Source organism: Mya arenaria, chromosome 12 (assembly GCF_026914265.1).
Source record: "Mya arenaria isolate MELC-2E11 chromosome 12, ASM2691426v1".
Taxonomy (NCBI): Eukaryota; Metazoa; Mollusca; class Bivalvia; order Myida; family Myidae; genus Mya; species Mya arenaria.
In genome coordinates, this window is record NC_069133.1 from 40,658,846 (window position 1) to 40,683,021 (window position 24,176).

The 24,176-nt window shown below is 33.8% G+C and overlaps 1 protein-coding gene across 4 annotated transcripts in view; it reads left to right on the top strand.

Annotated features, from left to right (window-relative positions):
* The window catches only part of LOC128211154 (alpha-1,6-mannosyl-glycoprotein 2-beta-N-acetylglucosaminyltransferase-like), a 55,422-nt gene that overhangs the window by 7,969 nt on the left and 23,277 nt on the right, over positions 1-24,176 (top strand). For all 4 annotated transcript variants that reach the window (XR_008257223.1, XM_052915609.1, XM_052915607.1 and 1 more), the window contains 4 exons: positions 8,074-8,272; positions 10,065-10,991; positions 12,110-12,207; positions 13,048-13,147. Coding sequence is in view for 3 of the 4 variants with exons in the window: in XM_052915609.1 (XP_052771569.1) it covers positions 10,434-10,991; positions 12,110-12,207; positions 13,048-13,147 (756 nt within the window). In the remaining variant the exon portion in view is untranslated. The remainder of the gene's footprint in view (positions 1-8,073; positions 8,273-10,064; positions 10,992-12,109; positions 12,208-13,047; positions 13,148-24,176) is intronic.

The window sequence follows — 24,176 nt, forward strand, 5'->3', positions numbered from 1 at the left end:
CCACATAGTTCCAACTTGGTCGTTATTTGATGATAACGATTTTCAGATTGTTAAAGCTTTTGTTCTGTTTGTATCCTGAAGACTCGAGGTAACGGCCATACATGTACCTGGCACAATGGAATCATGATATGAAATAAGCTCAGGCCTAAAAAAAGTTGTATGGTTAGGGTAACATCCTTTTCAAAAATAGGTAAGGTAGGTAGGCTTTTTATTATTTTATTTTTTATAAGGCTTTATTTATATAAGAATGTAATTTTCATCATAGCGGAATGGTGTTAAAGTTATCTTCTGTTTAAGCATTTAAGGTTTTAAACTACATATTGAAAAGCAATTAAATTTTTTTAATTATTTTTTAGTTTTTTTTAGTTGTTTTTTTTAGTTTTTCATTTATTTTTTTCAAATTGACTATAAAAACGGTAGGGTTGGCGCCTATTCCATAGGTAGGGTTGGCTTACCCTGACCAAATGTATTTTTTTTTTGGCCTCATATAGCCTGCATGATAAGGCCTAAAACAAAAAACATTTGGTTTGGGTTACCCAACCTTACATGCACCTACGAAATAGGCCCTACTGTTTTTATAGACAGAAAAAATTTGTATAAAAAACTTTTTTTGTTTTGAGTGTGTGTTTTAAAGCTGCACTCTCACAGATTTACCGTTTTTCCAACTTGTTTTTGTATTGTCTTGGAATGAGCAGTTTTTTGCGTAAATACCAGTGATAATCTGCGATCTGATCTTTTGTCAGCAGTCTTTTATCACTGGTTTGCAGATATTTACGCAATAGATGGATAGTTCCACGACAAAAAAAAAAAAAAAATTAAAATGTTTAATCTGTGAGAGTGCATCTTAAATTTGTAGTTTAAAACCTTTTAAGCTTTATACAGAAGATTACTTTAACACCATTCTCCAATACTTATATAAAGCCTTATAAAAAAGCCTACCCGTTTTTGAAAAGGATGTAACTCTAACTAAACACATTCTTTTGGCCTTATTTGATTGTTAGTTAATTTTCTGCAAATTGATCATAACTTCTTAACAGCCTATTGAATATCTTGTTTTGTAAATTTTCTCAAATTACATTTATGCTGTTATAGCTACATGTAGCTTATCTATAACAATTTTATGTCATGTTTTACTAATGTTAATATAGAACTTAACTTATTTAAAGCTATTTTACATGTATACATTATGTTAATGAATTTAAACAAAAGCACTCAAGACGCTATAGTTGAACAATTCATTTAATTATCGCAAAAAGGTATTGTCCCCAGTGTTTATTGCTATAATTTATTGCCATCCAGACAGAATTTACATTTTGTTGTTATGTTTTGCTTGAAACAGACTTTTACCAAAATTAATTGTTGTCTGCGTTTTTTGCTTGGGACAGACTTTTACCAAAATTAATGGTTGTTTGAATCAATTTGATTTCATGTTTCATTGATAATTTCTGAAGTTGTGGCATGATGGTCATGATCAATTGATACATGGTGATTGTAATCTTGATAACCTTGACCTTGAATAAGTGAGGGAAGTTTATATTATGATCTTGATAACCTTGACCTTGACTAAGAGAGGGAAGTTTATATTATGATCTTGATAACCTTGACCTTGAATAAGTGAGGGAAGTTTTTATTGTGACCTCAGTCAATGCGAATGTCCGTCGGACAGTCGGTCATGTCCGGTAATTTTCGGTGATGACCGGCTGAAATTTCTGTTTTTGTCGGACACAATATGTCCGACGAAAATAATTCCAGTGAAAAAAAATGCATTGAAAAGAAATCAAAATCGGACATTTATTGTCAGGAAAATTCCTGATGAAAAAAGCCACTTTTATTTCAGTGAGATTTGCATTTTACCTATTTTTATTCACTCTGACACATGTTTATGTTTGCGATAAAGCTAGCTCTGTTTAAATTACGCTCACGTTCGGTTACGACTAGCTCAGCATGAAAGCGAGAGCGTCGCTGTATTTCATTGGTTCACGGACATTTTCTTAGCCAATCGTTATTTTTATTACATATGCGTTCCGCTCTGTTTGTCCTTGTCAAAACACCGAGGTCACGTCAATTGAAGTTAAAGGTTGTATTTTTAGAGCTATTATTAGTCATTTTATAGTGTGTTTGTTTTGATTTGTATTAATAAGCAAGTATTTTTTGTCATTAGCTTGCATTATTTATTAAATTAAAAGGATCTTAATAGAAACAAGAAGCAAGTAACAATTTCTCCAGACAAACTTTTTGACAGTTCTGAAATAATTATATTTTAGTATTTTCTCAAACTACGGTTACAATTAAGCATTTCAGATGATTTTTTTTTAAATATTCAGACGGCTGACCTACAAGAGTCAGAAAAAGGCTAATTCTGTCGAGTTAGTTGAGATTGATGAAGGAGAAGACGAGGAAGAAGAAGGAAAAGAGGAAGAAACAGATCTGTTGGAGGATGAAATCAGCGACATGTTTGGGGAAACAGACTCAGAGGATAAGATTGCGGACTATCAGTGTTGAAGAAAATCTTAGGAACATTGAGTTTCTTTGTCGGGACATTTGAAATTATGTGTATATGAAATAAATGAAATAATTTAGAATAGTCTATTAGTCTTTGTCACTGTTACTGCTATAAGCAATGCATTCAGTATTGTAAGAATTAATTGTATTGGGTAGATGTTGTCGGACCGGGTAAAAAATGTCGCGAGCATAGGTTAAAAATGTTGCAACAGGTAAAAAGTTGTTGCGACAGGTAAAAATTTGGTCCTTGTCTGTCGCAATGTCCTATGAGCTAGATAAAGTTTTCGCATTGACTGTGACCTTGATAATCTTGACCCTGAATGTGTGTGGGATGTATATTGTGACCTTGTAAATCTTTGACCTTGAATAAGTGAGGTAAGTTAAGATTGTGACCTTGATAACCTTGACCTTGAATAAGTGTGGGAAAGTTATATTGTGACCTTGATCATCTTGACCTTGAATAAGTGTGGGAAGTTTATATTGTGACCTTGATCATATTGAAGTTGAATAAGTGAGGGAAATTGATAGTGTGACCTTCATCAGTTTGACCTTGAATAAGTTAGGGAAGTTAAGATTGTTACCTTTAAAATCTTGACCTTGAATAAGTGAGGGCAGTTTATATTGCGGCATTGATAATCTTGACCCTGAATAAGTGAGGGAAGTTAAAATTGTGACCTTGATAATCTTGACCTTGATTGAGTGTGTAAAGTTAATATTGTGACCTTGATGATCTTGACCTTGAATAACTTCTAACTAGAGGTCAACCATATCAAGGTCAGAAATTGTGACCTTGATATGGTTGACCTCTAGTTATTGATTGATTAATTATTTTATTGTGACTTTGATAACCTTGATCATGAATAAGATTGGGATTTATTTAATGTGACCTTGATAATGTAGACACTGAATTATTTTCAACCTTGATTAAGTTGAAGTTGAATTAGTGTGAGATTTTTTTTATTGTTGACTTGATAACATTGATCTCAAATAAGTGTAGGAGTTATTTTTGATGGGTGAGTGGGATTTAGAACATATAGCCAAAAAAACACAAATTGTTTAGATTCTGAGTTTAAAATCTTCTGGGCATTTCATTTTTGTGGTGTGAAGTTGAGACAAAACTATTTCACTGAAAATACAGCGTAAAATATTTTGATTTCCAACTTTTTGTTTAGAATACAGAACTGTACATAAATGCCTTGTTACACTCTTCTGTCTAGCTTTCTATATATCAGGGTTTTTTTCTTCATTTTCCAGTTCTTTGTATTATAAGTAGCTTATTTAATGACTTTCTGGTCAGAATTGGCTGAACACATTCCCATTGGAACCAGCATTTAAATACGGAGCACTTTTCCATTGGCCCAGTATTGTTGAATCTCGATTGATGTATGGCCTTTTCCTTCCATCAGGCATTTTGCCTTGACTATCTCCTATAATGCTGTGCCATACAGGATGATATGCATTGATCAAGCCTTATTTGCTGGATGTTTTCATAGACAAATATAGATAATGCAAATCAATGGGCGAATAAACCAATGTCTCCGTCAGCACAAATTGTGATCTATTTAGACTAATTTTCTCTTTTTCTATGAAATCTTATATCTACTTTTGCAGCAAATTGTTTTCAACAATATGTTTTAGTACAAAAGACCCGGTAGTGGTTTCATATTTCTTGTAAAAGTAGAAATTCACACTAAGCAATTTCATGCTTTATGAATAATTCTCTTTTTTTCTAGAAATTCACAATTTTACACTGCACAATTTGCATTTAAATAAATTGTTGTGGTTTCAAAATAAACACCATTTTTTAAAACCTTTCACTTTTCCCACTTCAAACACCCATTTGAAAAACAAAACTTTCTTCTATGAAATTTGACAGTTAAAAATCTTTGTTAGAAACTTTAAGGTTTCATATTTTAATTCTAGAATATTCATTAAGCATAAAACTTTCTACCAACGAATTACAACACTTGAACAGTTAACGAAATTGTTGAACCTAAAGAAATGTGCAACTTTAACTTAAAATACTCCTGTTATATATGACACCAAGATTTAATTGTACCATTAATTGGCTGAGTAACATAGATTTTAAGGATTGTAATTTTGCAGCAACAGAAACAGAACATATGTTTGATTAATGCTGGGTGATGTTTGCTTTGACTTTACCAGTTTTAACCGGATAATTGTAAAACTGTTGCAGGATTCAAAGATCGAGCTCTGTGGTTGGAATTTGTGAATGACTTTACCATAAGTGCTGCTGCTTTTTTCAGGATCAGTGTTTAACAGTTGTGCTAAATGTCAGATAACCTTATCAATAAAGGTATTTAACCTGGATCATTTTTGTGTGCTACAGTATAATAGGAGCTTATTCTATGATAATTTTAGCTCACCTGAGCAAAAAATGCTCAGCTTGAGCTATTGTGATAGGGTAATTGTCTATCATTTGTCCGTCATCCGTCTGTCGTCAACATTTTCCTTTAAACATTACATCTCGTCCAAAAGCACTGGGACAATTTCAACAAAACTTCACAGAAATGTTCCTGGAGTGGTCCACTTCCATATTCCCACAATGAAAATGGTTTCACAGTAACAGTGCTCTTTTTTAAAAAGTTATGTATCTCCAATTTAAATATTGTAAAAGTTATGGCCCTTTGTAACATTTTAAACAAATACGTAATTTTCATGTTTTTATAAGCCTGTTTAAAAAACGAGACGTATAAGCTTCACCTGCGGCATATTGGCAGATTGCTGCCAGTATGTTGTCCGATTAATAACTTTAGAACCCTTTGTACAATCAGGTGAGCAATATAGGGCCAGTTTGGCCTTCTTGTTTATATTTGCTTGCATGTTTGCAATAGATATTTACACATTCTGCTGTCGCTTGTTCAAGATTCTGAGAAGTGGTGCCCAGGTTTATTTAGTTGTATTGTGTTATTAAACAATCTTTGTAGGCATTTTTTGCTTTGTGGACAAGGGTCGGTCGATGTTATTAATTTTTTCTTCTATTTCAAAATCCATTATGTAGCTTGTCCCTGAAGGTTGAGGTTTTTATATTGTTTAGAAATATTTTGGCCGAATTAAGTATTTTCTGTGATATTTTCGAATATTTAAAAATTTAAAAACAAAATAACTCTCAAGCGACTATAAATTAATTACCAGATTTTTATCTCTGCCCCCCCCCCCCCCCCCCCCCCCCCCCCCCCCCCCCCCTCTTTTCTGCTGCCACTGAAATTTTATGGAATAAAATATAAATGTTGAACTGGATGGGCACTGTATTAATTTTGCTTATCAGTCAAGTCACAGGTTTATTAACACCCTGCAGCTGTGTCAATGTAAACATTCACCTACAAAAAAGGAGAAATGTTATGATGGTGTTTGTGGTTATCATAACACATGTATATATGGTCCCTTATGCAATAAGAAAGAACATATAATCAACGATGAAACAGTCGTTAAAAAAAATAATAAAATTTACCTATCGCCTCCATTTAAAAAAAAATGACTGAAAAAATCTAGCAATTAAATTATATTGGCCTTATCTAAACTTCAAATGCCTATTAACTATGGTTACAAGCAGTTTTTTCTGGTTACTACAACATTAAACTATTTGATGTTTGACACTCAAAAATGTGTGAGGTTTTTTTTTTAAGTGGCTTTGGTGACTAATTGTATGACATGTCAATAAAACGTGGCAGGGCAGATGGAAGACTGCAAATTTTTTTTACAGTTCGAAAGGACATTAGATTATAAAAAATGTGACCACCTATTAGCTTCCAGTAAGAACAATGCCTAATTTCTTAAAGGGACAATTGTCAAAAAAATTGCATAAAATTTGTTGTGTATATATCGATGTGTAAAACACATTGAATCTTACTTGCTGATGTATCACATCGCTTATGACACATGTATCTTTCATGGTTTTTGATTATTTTTCCAATTCAAAATTTACTGGGTTTGTCTACCATGTAATACCAGTAAATCTAAAAAAAGGCGTTGGTAAATGTATCTGTCCTTTTCAAGTGAAATTCACATGCTACATATACACACTATAAATTGGGAAAGCATTATGCGCTATTTTTAACACGTAAACTCAGCTGAAACAGCGACAAAATATTCTTTTTGTCGTGTAAAGTGATGATTTATTAGCCTCATACTAGCTGGTATTGACAATTCTAGGCTTGTTTTGAGGAAATACTGTATTTGTCAAATTTGGGACCATCTGGTGTCTAGTCCCTTTAAGACTTGCAGTTTTAACAGATATGACATCATTGATAAGTTCCATGCCTGTAGAAAACATAATATAATCTACATGTATGTCTAAGACCTTTTTCTATAGTTCCCATGTGTCTGACTAACAGACCCATTCTTCTAGTAAAATATATTATGATATATATATTTCCCAATCTGGAAAAAAAATCCCAATCAAAAGTAAAAAGTAAATTAAAAAATTAAGTCTCTGCTTGTATTTATTTATTCAGCATCCTAAATTAATGAATTGTGTGATGAAATGTTTTGGGTATTGGATTTAGAAATCAGTTTTTCATCACGTTAAGAGATCAGTATGCAATATTACATGTTTATTGTAACTGTCATGATTTATTGCAATATATATCTATGCTCACACAGGTTGAATGACAGCCATATCTCAGGTCTATTTAGAGAGAAATGAAACTGATACCGATATTTACTTTCCTCATTTGCAGGAGACAGAACAGCATGTGTTCTTTTAACTGTAAAACTTCCCAATTTTTTATGTAAAGTGATGATTTTTTTCTCAAAATGGCATTTTTCGCTACGCAAATTTTCCAAATATGTCTTCAGTTTTTTTCCCAAAATGGGTAGAAAAAGGCCTGAAATCAGTTTGAACATTTCGTGTAAAGTCTTAACGACTAAGGATTATGAGGCTCACTTCGCTCGATCATTAAGATTTTACCCAATATGATCTAACTATTTCTTCAACAGGTATAAGGACCACATTATTACTGTCATATGGTTCCAAGTAAATGGGAGTTAATTTTTTCCCAATGGAGTTTTCAATAATTGACAACCTCTCCTACATGGAAATCACAGCGTTCAAGCTGTCATCCATGTTTAACAGTGCTTTTACCTCAGGCATCAGATTTATGTATGTTTTAGTATGACTTGTTGGAATTATTACAGCCATGAGGTACATAGTGACATAATGATGCATCTTGTTTCAGTACTTTCTGGTGTTAACTCTACAATATTTGGCACAATATGCTTCTTGATAAAATATGAATTCATACACTCATTGTCTGTACAAATGTTTGCCATGAATCAAGTGATTATTTTAATCACTCTGTGTGGTCTTGTGCTGTGGTTTTAACCAGAGCACCGTAACAAAACCAGCTTGTATGGCCTTTGGCAAACCAGACAGGGAATCAAACCCCAGACATCTGGTCCAGAAGCGGGTGCACTAGCTAGACCACCAGTATTTTGGGCATTTTTCTATAAAAGACATCAACAGACTACGGTTTGCATTTGCTCTGCGACATTCTTGTTAAGAATGGCTTAATTATAATTTATTCATGTGTTTCACTTATGTACTTTCAGAATTGAAGGTGAAATCCCAAGCATGAAAGAGAATCCAAATCCACCGAAGTAATGAAAGGATTTTTCCATTCATCAACTTAGTGGTGTGTAACCTTAAAGTGCTCATGACTTTGTATAACAGTAGTGGTGCAACAATTGTGGATGTAAACCTGAACTTCAATATTGCTTGGAGAATTGAAAGAAACTCACTCTTAAATTGGTAAGTACATGCAACCTTAAAGGGACTAGACACCAGATGATACAACTGCAAGAAAAAAAGGAAATGGTCAAAATCATAAATGAAGTTGATATCATTGTGTTCAACGCATTGAATCTTTATTACTGATGTATCACATCGCTTACGACACATGCATCTTTCGAAATTTTTGTGTATTTTTTCAATATGAAAATTTAGTGGGTTGGTGTACCATTTAAATCCCTGTTAATTTAAAAATAGGGATGGTATATTAGTATCTGTACTAATTATGTGACGTTCACATGCTAAACATACACACTTTAATCCGGGAAACCATTATGCGCTTTTTTTAAACGAGACAGCAACGAAATATTCTTTTAATTATGTTAACTGATGCACATGTACTATCGACCTCATTCTAACTTGTATTGACAATTCTAATCTTATTTTGCGGAAATACTGTATTTGCCGATGTTGGAACCATCTGGTGTCTAATCCCTTTAAACAAAAGGGAGACAAAGGATGCTGGTAACTTGTAACCTCTTGTCCTGTAGTTTGATTAAAGGCCTAAAAAATATATGTGTTTAGGGTCAAATCACCAAATATTTTAGGTAGGGTTATAGGGACTGATTTTATTTTCTTTCCAAATATATTGATCATTTTCTTGCAAATGGCACTATTTCTTGCAAATGTCACTCATGTTATTGCTGTTGTTATGGAGCTTTATTCTCTGTCAAAAATTAAGTTTGTATTTATTAAACTAATTTGTGTTTATGGCAGGAGGACCGTTTTCTTTTGTGTTTTTTTTAAATATGAGGGTCGACGGCATTTATTAGGTAGGGTTGGGTAGCCAAAACAAACATTTTTTTTTGTTAGGCCTTATCGATATCAACCAAACCTTGGTGGTTTGCTGAAGACCTACAATGAAATAATATAGCGCTTCTGACTGTTACTGAATGACTAGGGAATTTGCCAAGCCTTTTGTTGAATTATTTAAGTGATACTTGTAGTTTCGAGGAATTAAATTTGTCATTTACAAAGCTAATGAAGACAAATGACTCTGCTGTTTACAAATAAAAAGTAAGACAAAAAAAAGTTCTTGGCATAATGAGATAATTTTCCTCTCTGTGGAAAGACATTGGAAAGTCTGGATGAGAAATGTGTCTATCTGAAGTAAGAGATGGTAATGTTAGAGCATTTTAGTGACATACGGATACATTTTAGGATTATTGAACGTGCTAGTATTGTTATAATTGTAATGATGGTGGGTACTATGTATCGTATTTCATTTGAAACTTAATTCTTCCTGCTTCTCATGTCTGTATCAAATGCTCAAGTTTCAGTATATAAATAAGCCCATTTTAAGATTTTATGACGGATTCGTGTACATTTTATAAAGTCAATAAATAGAGTGCTTATATAGTAAATGCATGACTCCTGGGTTTATAACTTACATAAACGTGCATAGTTAACTTATTTTGAATTGGAAAAAAACGAATTGTTCTTTTTCAAGGTGGTTGTAAAATACAGAACAAAAAATTGTGATAAGAGCAGGGTAAAAAGTGGTCAAAATCGGTTATCAGAGTGTAACATGAAAGTATTTGATATGTGTATATCTGGAGATTTCGTACTTTTTCCATACATAAAAGGAGATAATTTGTGTACGGTCAGAAAATGATTGGATTATTCAGGAATGAATTAAACTTTGTAAATCTGAGTGACAGAAGTATTTTCCAATTCAATAAATAAAAGTTAGCTTTATTCACACTAAGATAAAACATTATTGTTACTGTGTTATAGAATGGATTGATTTCAGATGATGAGACTTCAGGTGAGAAAACGCAGACAAGGAACAGCGATGCATTAGGATGAAATGACGGAAAATATAACGCCCTCAGTTATCAGGACTTGAAATAACATTGTTAAAAAAGTGTTTAGGTGAGATTAAGCCATCAATCATTTGCCGCATGATGTGTCAAAATGGTTACAAATTTCATCTATTATGATTCAGACGGCTTCATAAATAATGAATGGATCTCGAACTATGTTAAAGAGATATATCAGACATGAAAAAAAATGTTGTGTGAATAATTACTGCACCTTTGATTTTCAATGTTAACGTTAATTAATTACCAGGACTCATTTAAGGATTACTTGTGAGGCTGCGCAGCTCCCCTGTTTAAAAATGCGAGTTCCAAGAATGCGGAAGGTGCTTCGATACTTGCTGATGCTCGTGCTTGGAATGTTTGTTCTGCTCAATCTCAACATATTGGTCAACTTTCATCCAGAAAATAGAGATGGAAAGATGCTTGAGTACCAAGAGGTTGGGAACCACTTATCGGGCGACATTCCGCACGTGCAAACTGGGGACGCGGCAAAGAGATCGATCATCATCTCAAAAAACAACAAATCACAATTCATCATACCACCGAATTCCTTTCATAACAGCAGTGATGATATACCTCAGAGTAACATTGATGCAGAAAACCTCACACAGATCGAACAGGAAATTACTCGAATAAATTCGGAACAAAATATTCGGAACTTATATCGATATGGGTTAAAACTAAACCATGAAAGTGTTGTGGTCCTTGTACAAGTTCATGATAGACTGGAATATTTGCGTATCTTGCTGGATTCGTTACGCGAAGTTCGAGGCATTGATAAAACATTGCTCATTATTAGTCACGATGTGTATTTGCCTGCGCTCAATGCATTGGTTAGAGAGGTGGATTTTTGCCCAGTAAGTGCTGTTTAGAAATCATGATATCTTGATGCTATAATTGTTTAATAATATTCATAAAGGATTGTGGACATCATTCCACTTGCTGGGATTTTCGAGTTGATTGTGACGAAACATCGAAGTGATTTTGCTGGAGACTTGATAACGCGATGGTAAGACTAAACATGGCGTTATCAACAAAGTCCTCAGCGAATGACAGGCTTATTTCTCGAATCATCAAAGTGATTTTGCTGGAGACTCGATAACGCGATGGTAAGACTTAACATTGCGTTATCAACGAAGTCCTCAGCGAATGACAGGCTTATTTCTCAACAAATTTACAAGTTATTTTGTGACTTTAAAAAAAGCGTAGTTCTATTTATAACAAAAACTGATAATACATTGGTCTGATTGTTCAGAACTTTGTTAAAGTTAACAACATTGTTAACTTAATTGTTGTTAACGTTTAAATGTGAAATGTGTTCTATGGGTTTATATTTTTTAATTCAAACAAGTACAAGCTAAAACAGCTGTATCAAATCTTATCTAGAATACCACAGATAAGAAGTGTAATCTTAAAACTTTCACAGAAATAATGTTTTGAAAGTTAACAACGATGATATTAACAACGTTGTTATCTTAAATGAAATTCTGAACAATCGGCCCATTGTGATTAAATAAATTCAATTATATATTTCTACAAAATTAGATGTACACATCAGCAGCCAATTGTATACAGCTGGTTAAGTCCTTGGTTTGGTAACAGTTGCCTGAAATATATATAGATAGGTCAATTATTATATATTCCGAAAAAATAAGATAAAGTCCAGTCATCTAATTTAGACTTTTGGATGAGCAGGCCCAAATTCTTATACTTTTGCTTGGGATCAAATTTTGGAACAAGCCCTGCTATATAAAATTCAGAATTAGAGCAAGTCTGGAAGACATTTTACCAGTGCAGGGCTTGCTGGCTTTTGTTAATTTCGACCACTGATAAACCTACGAAATCATTAATACATGTGCAAATTGCCTAAAGATAACTTTAAAGGACAACTTACCCAAGTTTAATACAATTTGCTGCATTTACACAGTCATGTATCTTTGTATCATTCTGTAATTACAAACAATATGTATTTAAGGTGCTGCAAATCTTTTTCCCACACTCGCTCCAACTTCACCCAAAGTCATTTCCGGGTGAAGATCCAGATGATTGTTCTCGGAACATGAAAAAGGAAGAGTAAGTCTAATCCTGCATATTACATGTATAAGAAAAGTAAGTTTATTCCTGCATTCATTGTGGAAGAGAAATAGTTCTATTTGTGTTTCTTTAGTCTTTCAGACCCTTGTGCTCCGATAATGTTGTCAAAGCTTGTCAGTAAAAAAATGGTGGTGTGTATCCAGGCCCCAATTTCTCGAAACTTCTTAAGCTTAACAGGCTTAAGTAGCTTATTTCAATTAGCCAAAATACATACTTAAATTGAATCTTGATAAATGAAAAATGGTTTAATGTGATTTTCGTAATGATAATTCCTATCAAAAGTATAAAAACTCTTAAAGAAGTTAATTTTACACAATTTATTGTAAACCAAAAATAGTGAGCTAAGCTTAATCTTGTTATAAGGGACTTAAGACCACCTGCATGTCTTTAAAAAAAATATAATTGGTGCTTGTCCGGGCCATAACTTCAGAACTACTGATGGGATTTAAATATAACTGTTTAAAGATACCCTGGATTAATCCAGATGCAGCAAAATCAATTACTCATCAGCCAACTATAAAAAGTTAATGTCTTGCTGTTGTAAAACAAACACATTTGAAGTATGACTGATAGTGGGCGCATAAAGATAAATACAAATCTATTTAAGAATGATTGATCAAGTACAGCGTGACAGAGGGTGCAAGGAAAGCTTTCAGAAAAAATGAAATGATGTAAGATTTTTTCCAGTTGATTGAAAATGTTGAATGATAAGTTAATGTGTAATAGCTACTTTAATATGGGAACTATTTTTTGTTTGAGTTTTACAAATCTATTCTTATGATTTTGTTTAATTAAACATAAACCTCTTACGTTTTTTAGGGCAGTAAAAAAGAAGTGCAAAAACGCTGCGTATCCAGACAAGTACGGTCATTACCGGGAGGCACGATATTGTCAGACAAAACATCACTGGCTCTGGAAGGTATATATGCAATATTTTTTTTATACCGTGTTAACAGAGCTGTCGCGACTTATGTCAGTCATATTGTGGGTGGCACGATATTGTCAGACACATCATCACTGGTTCGGGAAGGTATACAAAATTTGTTTTTATATGTATTAAATGACGTTATCACAACATATTTCGGTTGTGATGGGGGTGGCACAATATTGTCACACATTTCGTCTCCAGTATTCCAGCTAGCCTGTATTTTTTAGGGCGGTCTGCCGTTGACCCCTTTTCTTATCGCCCTGCCCCCTTCAGACTTGGTAGTGACTTTTTCGCAATTGCTCTATTATCGCCTTTTATCCCGTTAATACCATTTTTATTATTGGAATAATCACTAAAAGATTGGAAGGCCCTGTAATAAGCTGTCATAATTGAGACAAATTGCGCAATACTCATTATAAAAGTGTTTCCGCTAGGTGTTTTGAGCAAGGCACCAACACCATGACTGCAATAAATTCATCGTATTGACTGCTGAAAATGTGCCGTTCTTCCGTTTCATCTCCCAATGTGCCTTATCATTGTCATATGACAGCTTATTGTGTTTTTCTGTAATGAGCAGACATGTGTTTTCATAATCGGTAATCTCCTAAGCAAAACAGCCAATTAGTGGAACATCCCCAGTAGGGGGAGCTATTGAACATCAGCCAATAAGAATATACATTCAGAACAATCTCATTTGATGACGAAAGTTCATTAAATGCGAAAGAAAAAGTGAAGGGATAATGAAAAATGTTGTCAAGCACTAACAAAACTATTGAAAAAAAGAAAAGAAAATTGTGTTGTACTAAACAGGCACACCATTTTAAACATTGTTGCTTTCGAAGCAGATGGTCATACCAGATTTGTCAACATTGGCAAGGGGGGGGTTAATTAAGACAATCAAATACATTGCTTTTTAAAATATGTTGGATAGTTTATTTGTGAAATATTTTTTGATAAAATTTGCTTTGTTACCCACAAACATATTATTTATGCTTTATGTACCATTTACTAGCATGGATACGATGTCAGAAAATGGAAGATGAACGATTTTTCGGAGTTTATTTTCTCAACATTTGAATTAGTGATTTTTTCAGCAAGGACAATGATTTTAAATGTCATTTTGTTCGAAAATTTCAGATATTTAACATAATTAAACCAAAGACATTAAAATAACAGCACAGCAGAGCTGAATGTAACATTTGTACCCTATCCCGATTTGTACCAAAATAAGATTTGCCCCATGCTCATGATTTTTTACCAATCATTTCCTTGCTAACCATGTCACAGTGTGACTGCTGCTGTTATCAACAAAAGCTGACTTTGATTTTGACATTTCTTAATGAATAAATCTAAGCTTTTATTGGCCTTTCTGGTAATTATACACAAATAAATCATTAACCGTAATTTGAGGGAGGGGGATGTAGGAAAAAAGATTTGAGCTTTTCAGTTGGTTGGTCTGTTAGTTTTACATACGGATTTCATCTCATAAATGGTTGACAGATTTAAAAAAAAAATGGTACTCATGTTTAAGACCATGGAATACAGGTTGTGGTCCACTTTGGGTATAAACCACTTATTTTGAACACAGTAATGGCCCCTTTTCAACTCGGAATTTGCTAAAAATATGGTGTCTAGACAAAAACTCATGGAAAGGTTGACTTATATTCTTTGGTACACATTGTTTAACACCATAAAGTTCAGGTCATGTTCAGCTTTGGTTACAAACCACATAATTTTACAGAGTAATTGCCCCTTTTCTGAAAAAAGTTTGCCATTCCTGTGTCCAGGCTGCATAGAGGGATATTTGTGACCCCTGTGACAGCTCTAGTTTGTGGTTAAGTATGGTTTCATACAAAAACATTCAAGTAAAATGATACAATTGATTTAGGTCAAGTTGACAATGATGAATATTGAATTATTTTAACTGGATTTTATATTGACCAGAAATATTGTAATTCAAAGGGAAATATTTCATAATAATATTGATTCAGTTCTTGATTATTTAGCACATGTAGACACAGTTAGACCTTAAATATTCTTATATTTTATTTTTTTACTGAGGATTGTTTAATTCTATGATGAGTTTATAATACACTGCACATGTTAAAAGAACCAGTGTTTACAATCTCAAACCAGGGGTGAGATCGAAACCAATGAATAGTCAGTGGTTGTGTGATTAATTAATATGTTAATGGACACAAACATGTAATTGGTGATTGTGTTACTACTGATGAAATTCTGTATTCAAATTAAAAAGTATCCCAAACCTCCTTTATATTTTAACGATACCCATAATATTATGTAATATTGTTTACAATGACCAGGGTTCCCTCTGGGTTTTGAAAAGTTGTCGCCACTTTCATTGTATGTTCAGTGGTTGAAATTAACTGAAGCCCACAGGCCCTGCACCTAAAATGTTTCATTAGGCAGTTGCTCAAATTCTGAATTTATATAGCAGAGCTTGTTAAAAAAATTGATGCCAAGCAATAGTATAAGAATTTGGGCTTGTTCATCCAAAAGTTGAACTCCGATAACTAGGGTTTAAGGGAGCAGCTGTAGGCCCTCTAATGGGTCTAGGGCAGTGCCCATTTGTGGGTTCAGAGGTCACCTTGGCAATGGTCATCTGCTGCCAAAGCTTCACAGCCTTTGCAGCTTTCTGATGATCTGAATATACGTAAACAAAATGGTTTGATTAGGGTTTCGTCCTTTTCAAAAACAGGTTAGGAAGGAAGGACTTTAATTACTGTTATTTTATTTTCGGCGCCTAATTTGTGCATACCCAAACCAAAATGTGTTGTTTTTTTCAAGGCCTTAACCCCCCCCTCCCATGTAGTATTTAATGAGTCTTGAATAAACAACCATTAAAAGCATTTGCATGCACGCATACCTTTTGTCTTGACACCATTGATATGAGACTGCTTACAAAAGATTAGATAGCAATTTTTATATTTACTATCAAAATGCACAACCAGAGTGGTATTGTTCATTTTAGACCGCCAAACAGAGATCACAGGACATACCGTAAATGACTGGGTATAAGACGATAGGGGGTATTAGACGCAGGGAAAAAAATCTGTGAAAAATCCGGAAAAAAAAAATTAATCTATGTTTTTGGTTAAAAGACGCATAGAAAAAATGTCAAAATCGTCCGGTATTTTCAGCCACCATGTTTGTTGACAGTGACAAATTTTTTTTTTCGTGAAAATGGCGATGGTTATCTTTAAAACCATACAACCATACTGTCGAGAATGAAAAGTTATGTTATGCAAAAAATATTTTGACAGTGCCCATCTTTGCTTTTTTATATGTAAGTTTGATTATTGTTTAATTCAATTTATTATTCAAAATAATATTGAATACCGTAATTCACAAGAGTTCGGACACCATAAATTAATTATTTTTTTCGCTCTCCGAATACATAGAAAATTATCATTTTTACATTTTATTTCCATGTTTGTTTAACCTGCCTTTTTTCTTCATGTTTGCTTTTTACCACTTATTAATTTATCCGTAGTAATCAATGGTCATAAACTTATTTATTACGCCTATAAGTGTAAATCCTTCATGAAGTTAATTAAAACACCATTTTATACATGCACTGAACTGAATAAACACATTCTATCGGCTTCAGATCAAAGAGTCACACTGTGTGACGTCACATAACTTACAGTTATACCCACGAGGATCTCGTGGAGAGCATGGACATTGCTATGCAGGATTAATGTATAACTGTACGATTATTGCTTCATAGAGTCTATAAGTGTGGTACAAGTTTGAAAGCTTATTGGCAGATCGTTTTACAAACATGCCGTGTCGATGTTTTCTTAATCCCTTGATTGCCCTTGTTGTTTGTTTAATCCTGAAATTAATATATCACACTTCCTTTTCAACAGGCAATAAATCGTTTAGGATGGGTAGTAACTAATTAAATTGTCACAGTGGTGTATACGGTTAGGTAATCTAGCCAGGCATTGTAAAGATAATAATCTTCGTCTGTGAAACTTGGTAACTATGAAAGTTATGATTGATGTCCTTTGGGTGTCCGAAAATTAGGTACGCAAAATAAATTATTTTGGGAAATAATTATGGGTGTCCAAATATTTAGAGTGTCCGAACTCTTAGGTGAATTACGGTCACTTTAATCGAAAAATATTTTTGTTGAAATTATAAACGTCTTACGATATACCGTATCCCGATCTTCAACTGCCGTTTTAACCCGTATATACTCGATCAATATGACGCGAGTAACATCCCTTTCTACATAAATCTAAACAAACTCTCGGCTTGAAATTGACCTCAGAAAAAAAGTTCAAAAAATTGTTACTGGGTATTATACGCAGGCATTTTTATGCCCCCACAAAGTGGCGGCATATAGGGTTGCCCTTGTCCGTACGTACGTACGTACACGTCCCGAAGATTGTTTCCGATCTAATTCTTGAAAACCGTTTGTCCAATCCTCACCAAACTTTAAACACATGTTTGTGACCATAATATCTTGATCAAGTTCGATAGTCATGGAAATCGCTTTAGTCATTTAGGAGTTACGGCCCTTTTTTGCCAAAAATTCCCGAAGATTGTTTCCGATCTAATTCTTGAAAACCGTTTGTCCAATCCTCACCAAACTTTAAACACATGTTTGTGACCATAATATCTTGATCAAGTTCGATAGTCATGGAAATCGCTTTAGTCATTTAGGAGTTATGGCCCTTTTTTGCCAAAAATACTTCAAAAATATATGTTTCCAATCTAATTCTTGAAAAGTATGTGTCCAATCCTCACCAAACTTTACATACATGATTGTGACCATAATATCTTGATCAAGTTCGATAGCCATGGAAATCGCTTTTGTCATTTAGGAGTTACGGCCCTTTATTTGCAAAAAAAGACTTGAAAAATACGTCCCGAAGATTGTTTCCGATCTAATTCTTGAAAACTGTTTGTCCAATCCTCACCAAACTTTTAACACATGTTTGTGACCATAATATCTTGATCAAGTTCGATAGCCATGGAAATCGCTTTAATCATTTAGGAGTTAGGGCCCTCAGATTATCCTGAATAATCATTATGGCTTATTTTCTGTGACAAAAAATCGAAGTGGGGGCATCCGTGTCCTATGGACACATTTCTAGTTTTGCATCAAAATCTGAGGGAAAAAAGTGCGTCTAATACCCAGTCATTTACGGTAGATATGTTTCTGAGTCTCGAAAGATGGGTCACGGAAGCTGATTAAAGAATTAATGGTATATCTGTTTAATTAAAAGATCATACCACAGAGATGAATCAGTTTGTCCACACTTTCATAGCTGTTTTTGTATGTCAGTCTGAGCATAATTATGACAGTATTTATTCTTGTGAACAATTTATTGAGCAAAATTAACTGACCTTTTATACATTGTAATGGCTATAAGTTATTTATAGCTTTAACTTGACAAGAAACCTGGTTTATTTCAGCTTGTCAGGTTTTGTGAAAGATGAGCTAATGCGATTGCCTTGAACATGTGTACTATGTTTCATGTGAATATGTTGAATGTTATTTTGGCCAAGATTAAAGTTTTTGCATGATGACAACAATGAGGCCACCTTTTTATCCTTGTGCAAAAACCTTCAACTTGGCAAAAACACAGTAGATATTCGCATGAAACTTAAACTTAAGTGTGTTTTTTTGGAATTGTTATCACCGCTTATGCCTTTCAAATTGGTATATTTTTTTGAATTTGGGAAAAATACAAATTTGTGCCAAAACAGTTATATAAGAGCAAATACTGTGAAATCATTTATATTCGTTGGCATGAAATTTCGTGGTTTGCCGAAAAAATACAATTTCGTGGGTACTTGAATTCGTGGTTTTTCAATTTTGAAAAAAATAATCGAATATGCCATCGTCCTAGATCGTCTGCAAAACCTCCACGCGCTGGCCCGTGATTTCCGTCTTCAAGGTCACACGGTTAATGACACTCGCTAAAGTGGTACTAGATGCCAATTAGTGCATATACCCATGTCAATTATTGATTTAATTGGGAATTAAGGTCATAAAAGATGTTCCATGATCATGAATAAAGAAAGGGGAAGCCATTGAATACCAATTAAGAATTTTGCAAACTGTGGAAACACCGAAAAGGTGCGCATATTTGAGTAAACAAGATCATTCAATATTTATTTTTACGTTTTTGTTTAATAAATATATTGAACGCGTTGTTTTGTACTTTGTCACGTTGGGTGCTCAGTATCCTCCAAAGTAATCGAATGATTTCATTAAATAACAAAATCGAGTACCGACACACGTCACGCACATCTTGTAAACCTGGAGATTTTCATGAACAGCACACGTTTAAACACGTGCTTCTATCATTTGGTTTATAAAAACACATTTAATTGATTTGGTTTATATGTGTTAAAGGTAGATATAATATATTAACAAAACAATGATAGTAAAATATACAGTGAGACAGGTATAAACGCTGTATAGTGCGACTTCTGTAACGAATAAACTACTATGTACATAACATGGGAGTTGAAAAAGTAAAAAAAGGGTCTATATTTCGTGGGATCTTAAATTCGTGGATCACCCTACCCACGAAAACCATGAACATTAATGCCCCACGAACATTAATGATTTCACAGTATACTTTTTACTTTTTTCTGCGTACATTATGCTGTAAAAGAGCTACCGGTAGTCTTATCAAGATTTTGTTTATTTTGCAAGAAATAAATTGCTTTTTTATTATTTTAAACTTATTTAATTTTACAACGATTGTGAAACAAGCTATTGCAACTTAGGCCTTAAAAAAAAATATGTCTGTTTCCTGTAACATGCAGAAAAAAAGATGGGTCGGTAGGTAGGGATTTTTTTTTTTTTTAAATGTCAGAATGATCCAATATTCAAGTTTATTTCAGGTGAATTATTTTAATAAGAATTCAGTGTGATATATAGATTCAATCTTTCTGCCACTTATAAGCTAAATCTGCTAGCTTGACAGCCATCAAAACATAAAATACATCATCATTGTAATAAATCAAGACTAAGCGATTTTTTCACATCTATATATAGGTGAAGCTTGACAAAGAAACAGCATTGTTTATCAGTTATTTTTAGCCATGGTACATGTATTTCAGTTGTAGAATGCATCCTGTTGAAGGGCAAGCCATGGGTTCGACTCCCAGCGGTGGCAACATTATGTGCAATTTTGAGCATTGTCAGTATGTTCACCAGGGAAGCAGTTCATCTTTAGACTTTGCAAATATAACCCAGTGAAAGAGTGAATCAAAGAACATTTAGACAATTTATTTTTGGCAAATGTTTTAAACAAAACTTTCAAAATGCATACATTTTCTAATAATAAAACATGATATTATTGCACAGACTATTTTAAGATAGACTGTGTAATAATATCAAGTTGTATTACAATTAAATGTACATGACAACTATTATAAAATAAAATGCTGTTACAACAAGAACAGGCAAGAATCTCCACAAAACATAATTTTATATAAATCAATACTTCGATTGATAAATGACTAGAATCAATGACTAAACCATTTAACTCTTAAAGGCTGTCAGAATTGTACAGATCTTTGGGACCAGTGTAGACCCATGGTCTACGCTGTTCACTGCTTGGACACTTAAACCTTACCTACTGACTCGACAGCGAACAGTGTAAAATAACAGATTGGACTGGAATATGTTTAAATAGACTAAAATCAGTATCAAAAAAGCTTAGACTGACTAATAAAAAGTAATACCATTTTCTTTTTTAAACAGTAAAACAGCAAAACTAGTACACGTACAGTACCTTAAATAGTTTCCATAACTTATTTTTTTTAACAATTTTCAGTGTTTTAAAAAGATCTGCTGTATTAGATCCACTGTTCATTCTGTAAAAATCTCAAACACGATAATCAATGTAACTTTCAATAGAATACCTTGTTGTTTTTTCCTTTTCTGGACTTGACTGGACTACGGGGGTTAAAACATTCCCTGGAGTCAAAACTTGGTAAAATATGTTCTGACTCTGACGAACATATTATTTAGTTAATGCATCTTCGTTATGTAATCCAGTGCATCCTTGTCAAATTCCAATATGCACCAGCGATTGTTTAGTTGCAACGACATCTTTCTTACTTTAACTTTCACTTTCAGGTTTATCTTTTTTTCCGGAAGTAAACAAAAACATTTATCGTTCCTATTGCCAGTATTGCAACATCGTATTTTTCATAAATGGCAAAACCATAACAGTTTTGTTATAGAACCACGGACCTATAAACCAGGTCCGTGATAGAACTAAACTATAACACTGACAACGATCTACGTAGTTCTCCTTTCACTTTCATTAAAATTGACAGGAAGTTAGCGTGCTCCTGTTTTCCGTGCTTTTTAGACCATGTGGTATGAAAAATGTTTATTTTTCTGTTAACTCATTAAAAACTTATAAGAATATTTTTTAATTAACTGGAGATATAATAAAAAAAACTTAAAATAAATGAACAAAATATATCCTAGCATTGTTGTTTTTCAAAACCATTGCACTTAGCGAAAAAGCGGAAGGTATCCGTTAATTTGCATAATGGGCGGCGTTAATATTATGTCATTGAGTTTGAGTGCTGCTAATTGACAAGGTTACCGATCAGATTCCAGATCGATAATCACTTGTCACTTCGGGTGTAAATTGCTCTTGCGGGTTAAACAAACATTCAGATCATGCATTGAGGCTCCTTTCAGATGATACCGACTCTCACACCGAAATATCCCGTGTCAAAACTGATGCATATTACAAATGGATGATGCGTTGATTTCGGGTCATTTACGATTCCTGTGCGTCAAAACCCGGCAGCTCGGGTCAATTGAAAGCCCTGCAGTTTAATGTCACAGCCATTAAGGTTTTTGCCATTGTTTCAACTTGCCAAACCGGAAACGTTTGTAACTATGCAACGATTCGGACACTACCAAAATATTTAAATTATCGGTGTCATCATAGGCCAGAGATCGCTAAAAATCGGACTTTTCGAATTTTGGGGCATAAAAAAATTGCGGTCGGCGGTAAAAAATTACGGTCGGTCGGGTTACAGGAAACAGATATTTTTTTTTTTAGGCCTTATATTAATCACTCTTGTTGGCACAATGTTATGCAAGAGTGTGGTCTTGTGTTGTGGGGGAAACCGGAGTACCCAGAGGAAACCCCCTTGTCCGACTTGGTGACCACAAACCAAACTCACATGTGCCCAGGAATCGAACACCTAGGTGAGAAGCCAGTGCACTTTAAACCACTGTGTGTACCCGACAACCATTATTTAATTCATTCACAGCATCTGTATTAATTGAATTGGGAAAATATTATGATTTTGGGGGGAAAATGAACTGGTTTTAGCAAGGGGAGAAAGATGGTAGAAGGCAGTAAATTGCATTAAGAAAAATCATAGAACACTATTCATATTGGCAATAGGCCCATAACTCTGGTTTTAATAATAATTGAGTTATGCCCCTTCAATTGCAGAAAAAACATCAGATGAGCACTGAAATCCCCTTGTATGCTCTTATTGAATATAATGTTCTGCATTTTATTGTAGATCAGAAAAAAAACTCCCATTAAGTTGCGGCTTTTAATGTAATGACGTGGATTTTTTGCATTCAGGGAAATGTGTGCACTGTTTATTGAACTGTTGGGTTAGAGACCATTATAAACATATGTCACAGATTCGTGAGAATAAGATAAAACAATACAATCGGCTGTGCAATTACAACAATAAAAAATCAGGTAATTTTCTCCCGAGTCATCAAAAGATCATTCAATCTGTTTCATGTAATTTGACATGTAGGTTTTTTTTAATGTGACTTGATAGATGACTATGACGCTGTTTTAGTGTGTATCAGATTGCTCTTGCTCTTTTAAAGTGACTCGCTCATGTTTTTGGACCAAAAATTAGTTATCCCGGTAATGCATCTGAAAACACTTATTTTATCATAATTTTACTCTATGATATTGAAATTGCAGAAAAAATACAGTTATAGCATAAAAAAGTATTTTGGTTTTAGTTGGGTTCGAACCCTTGCGGTTAAAGTCAAGAAAAAAACAGAAAACAGCCGGCTAGTCCACACAGCCACTGGACTTTAACAAAAGTGGTGGATATGTTGACCTGGTAAGGATGCATTGGTAACATCACGTGATAATGTCAATCAACCAATCACGCAACACCACAGCTGTTATTAATTTTCAATCGCGTTATAAACGATAATGAAAATTGTTGTCTTCAATATGATATATTTGAGCAAATACCAACAATTGCGGAAGGGTTCCAGCTTTTGGTATATTTGTTTTAACACTCCTTATGATTTGCCACACTTTATTTCATTTAAAAAAGTGCTTTTTACAAACCATGAGCGAGTCACTTTAAAATTTAGCTAAGTTTGGGCAGGAATTTAGTAGGGGTGGGGGTGGGTGGGGATTTCGACCTGAGCCTGGTGAGAAATAGACTTGATCAGATCAATAAAAAAAAATTAGGTGCCTAAAAACTGTGACCTGCCAGCTAGGGGACTTTTAACCTTAATACAAATTATGGCCCCTTTTAAAATTTATTTTTTCTTAATTGTATTGGACAGTCACATATAACATCATTAATGCACACATTTCTAAGACAAAGCCCTGTCTAGTCGAGCGTACTGTCTTACGACAGCTATTGTTTGAATTAATAGCTACGTCACAGGCCACAAAATCCCGAGTTAGAAAAGAGCTTAAATGTTGCATACACATGTATATCTTTTAATCATATGCATTTTTGTTGATTTGATCATTTAAGTCAAATGAGTTGAACATGATACATTAGAATAAAGATGTATTAATTTTAGCATCAACCTAATTTGTGCGCCTTGAATAAGCAAGGGTTTTACTTACTAAAGGTCATAATAAGGTGATACCATAGGCTGAAAATGTAGGTCTTTATAGTAAGGCAAGATTTGAAAACACAGTGTGTCAAAATACTTTTAATACCTCAGCAATGTGAAGTTGACATTTGTAATCCAATTTTTTGA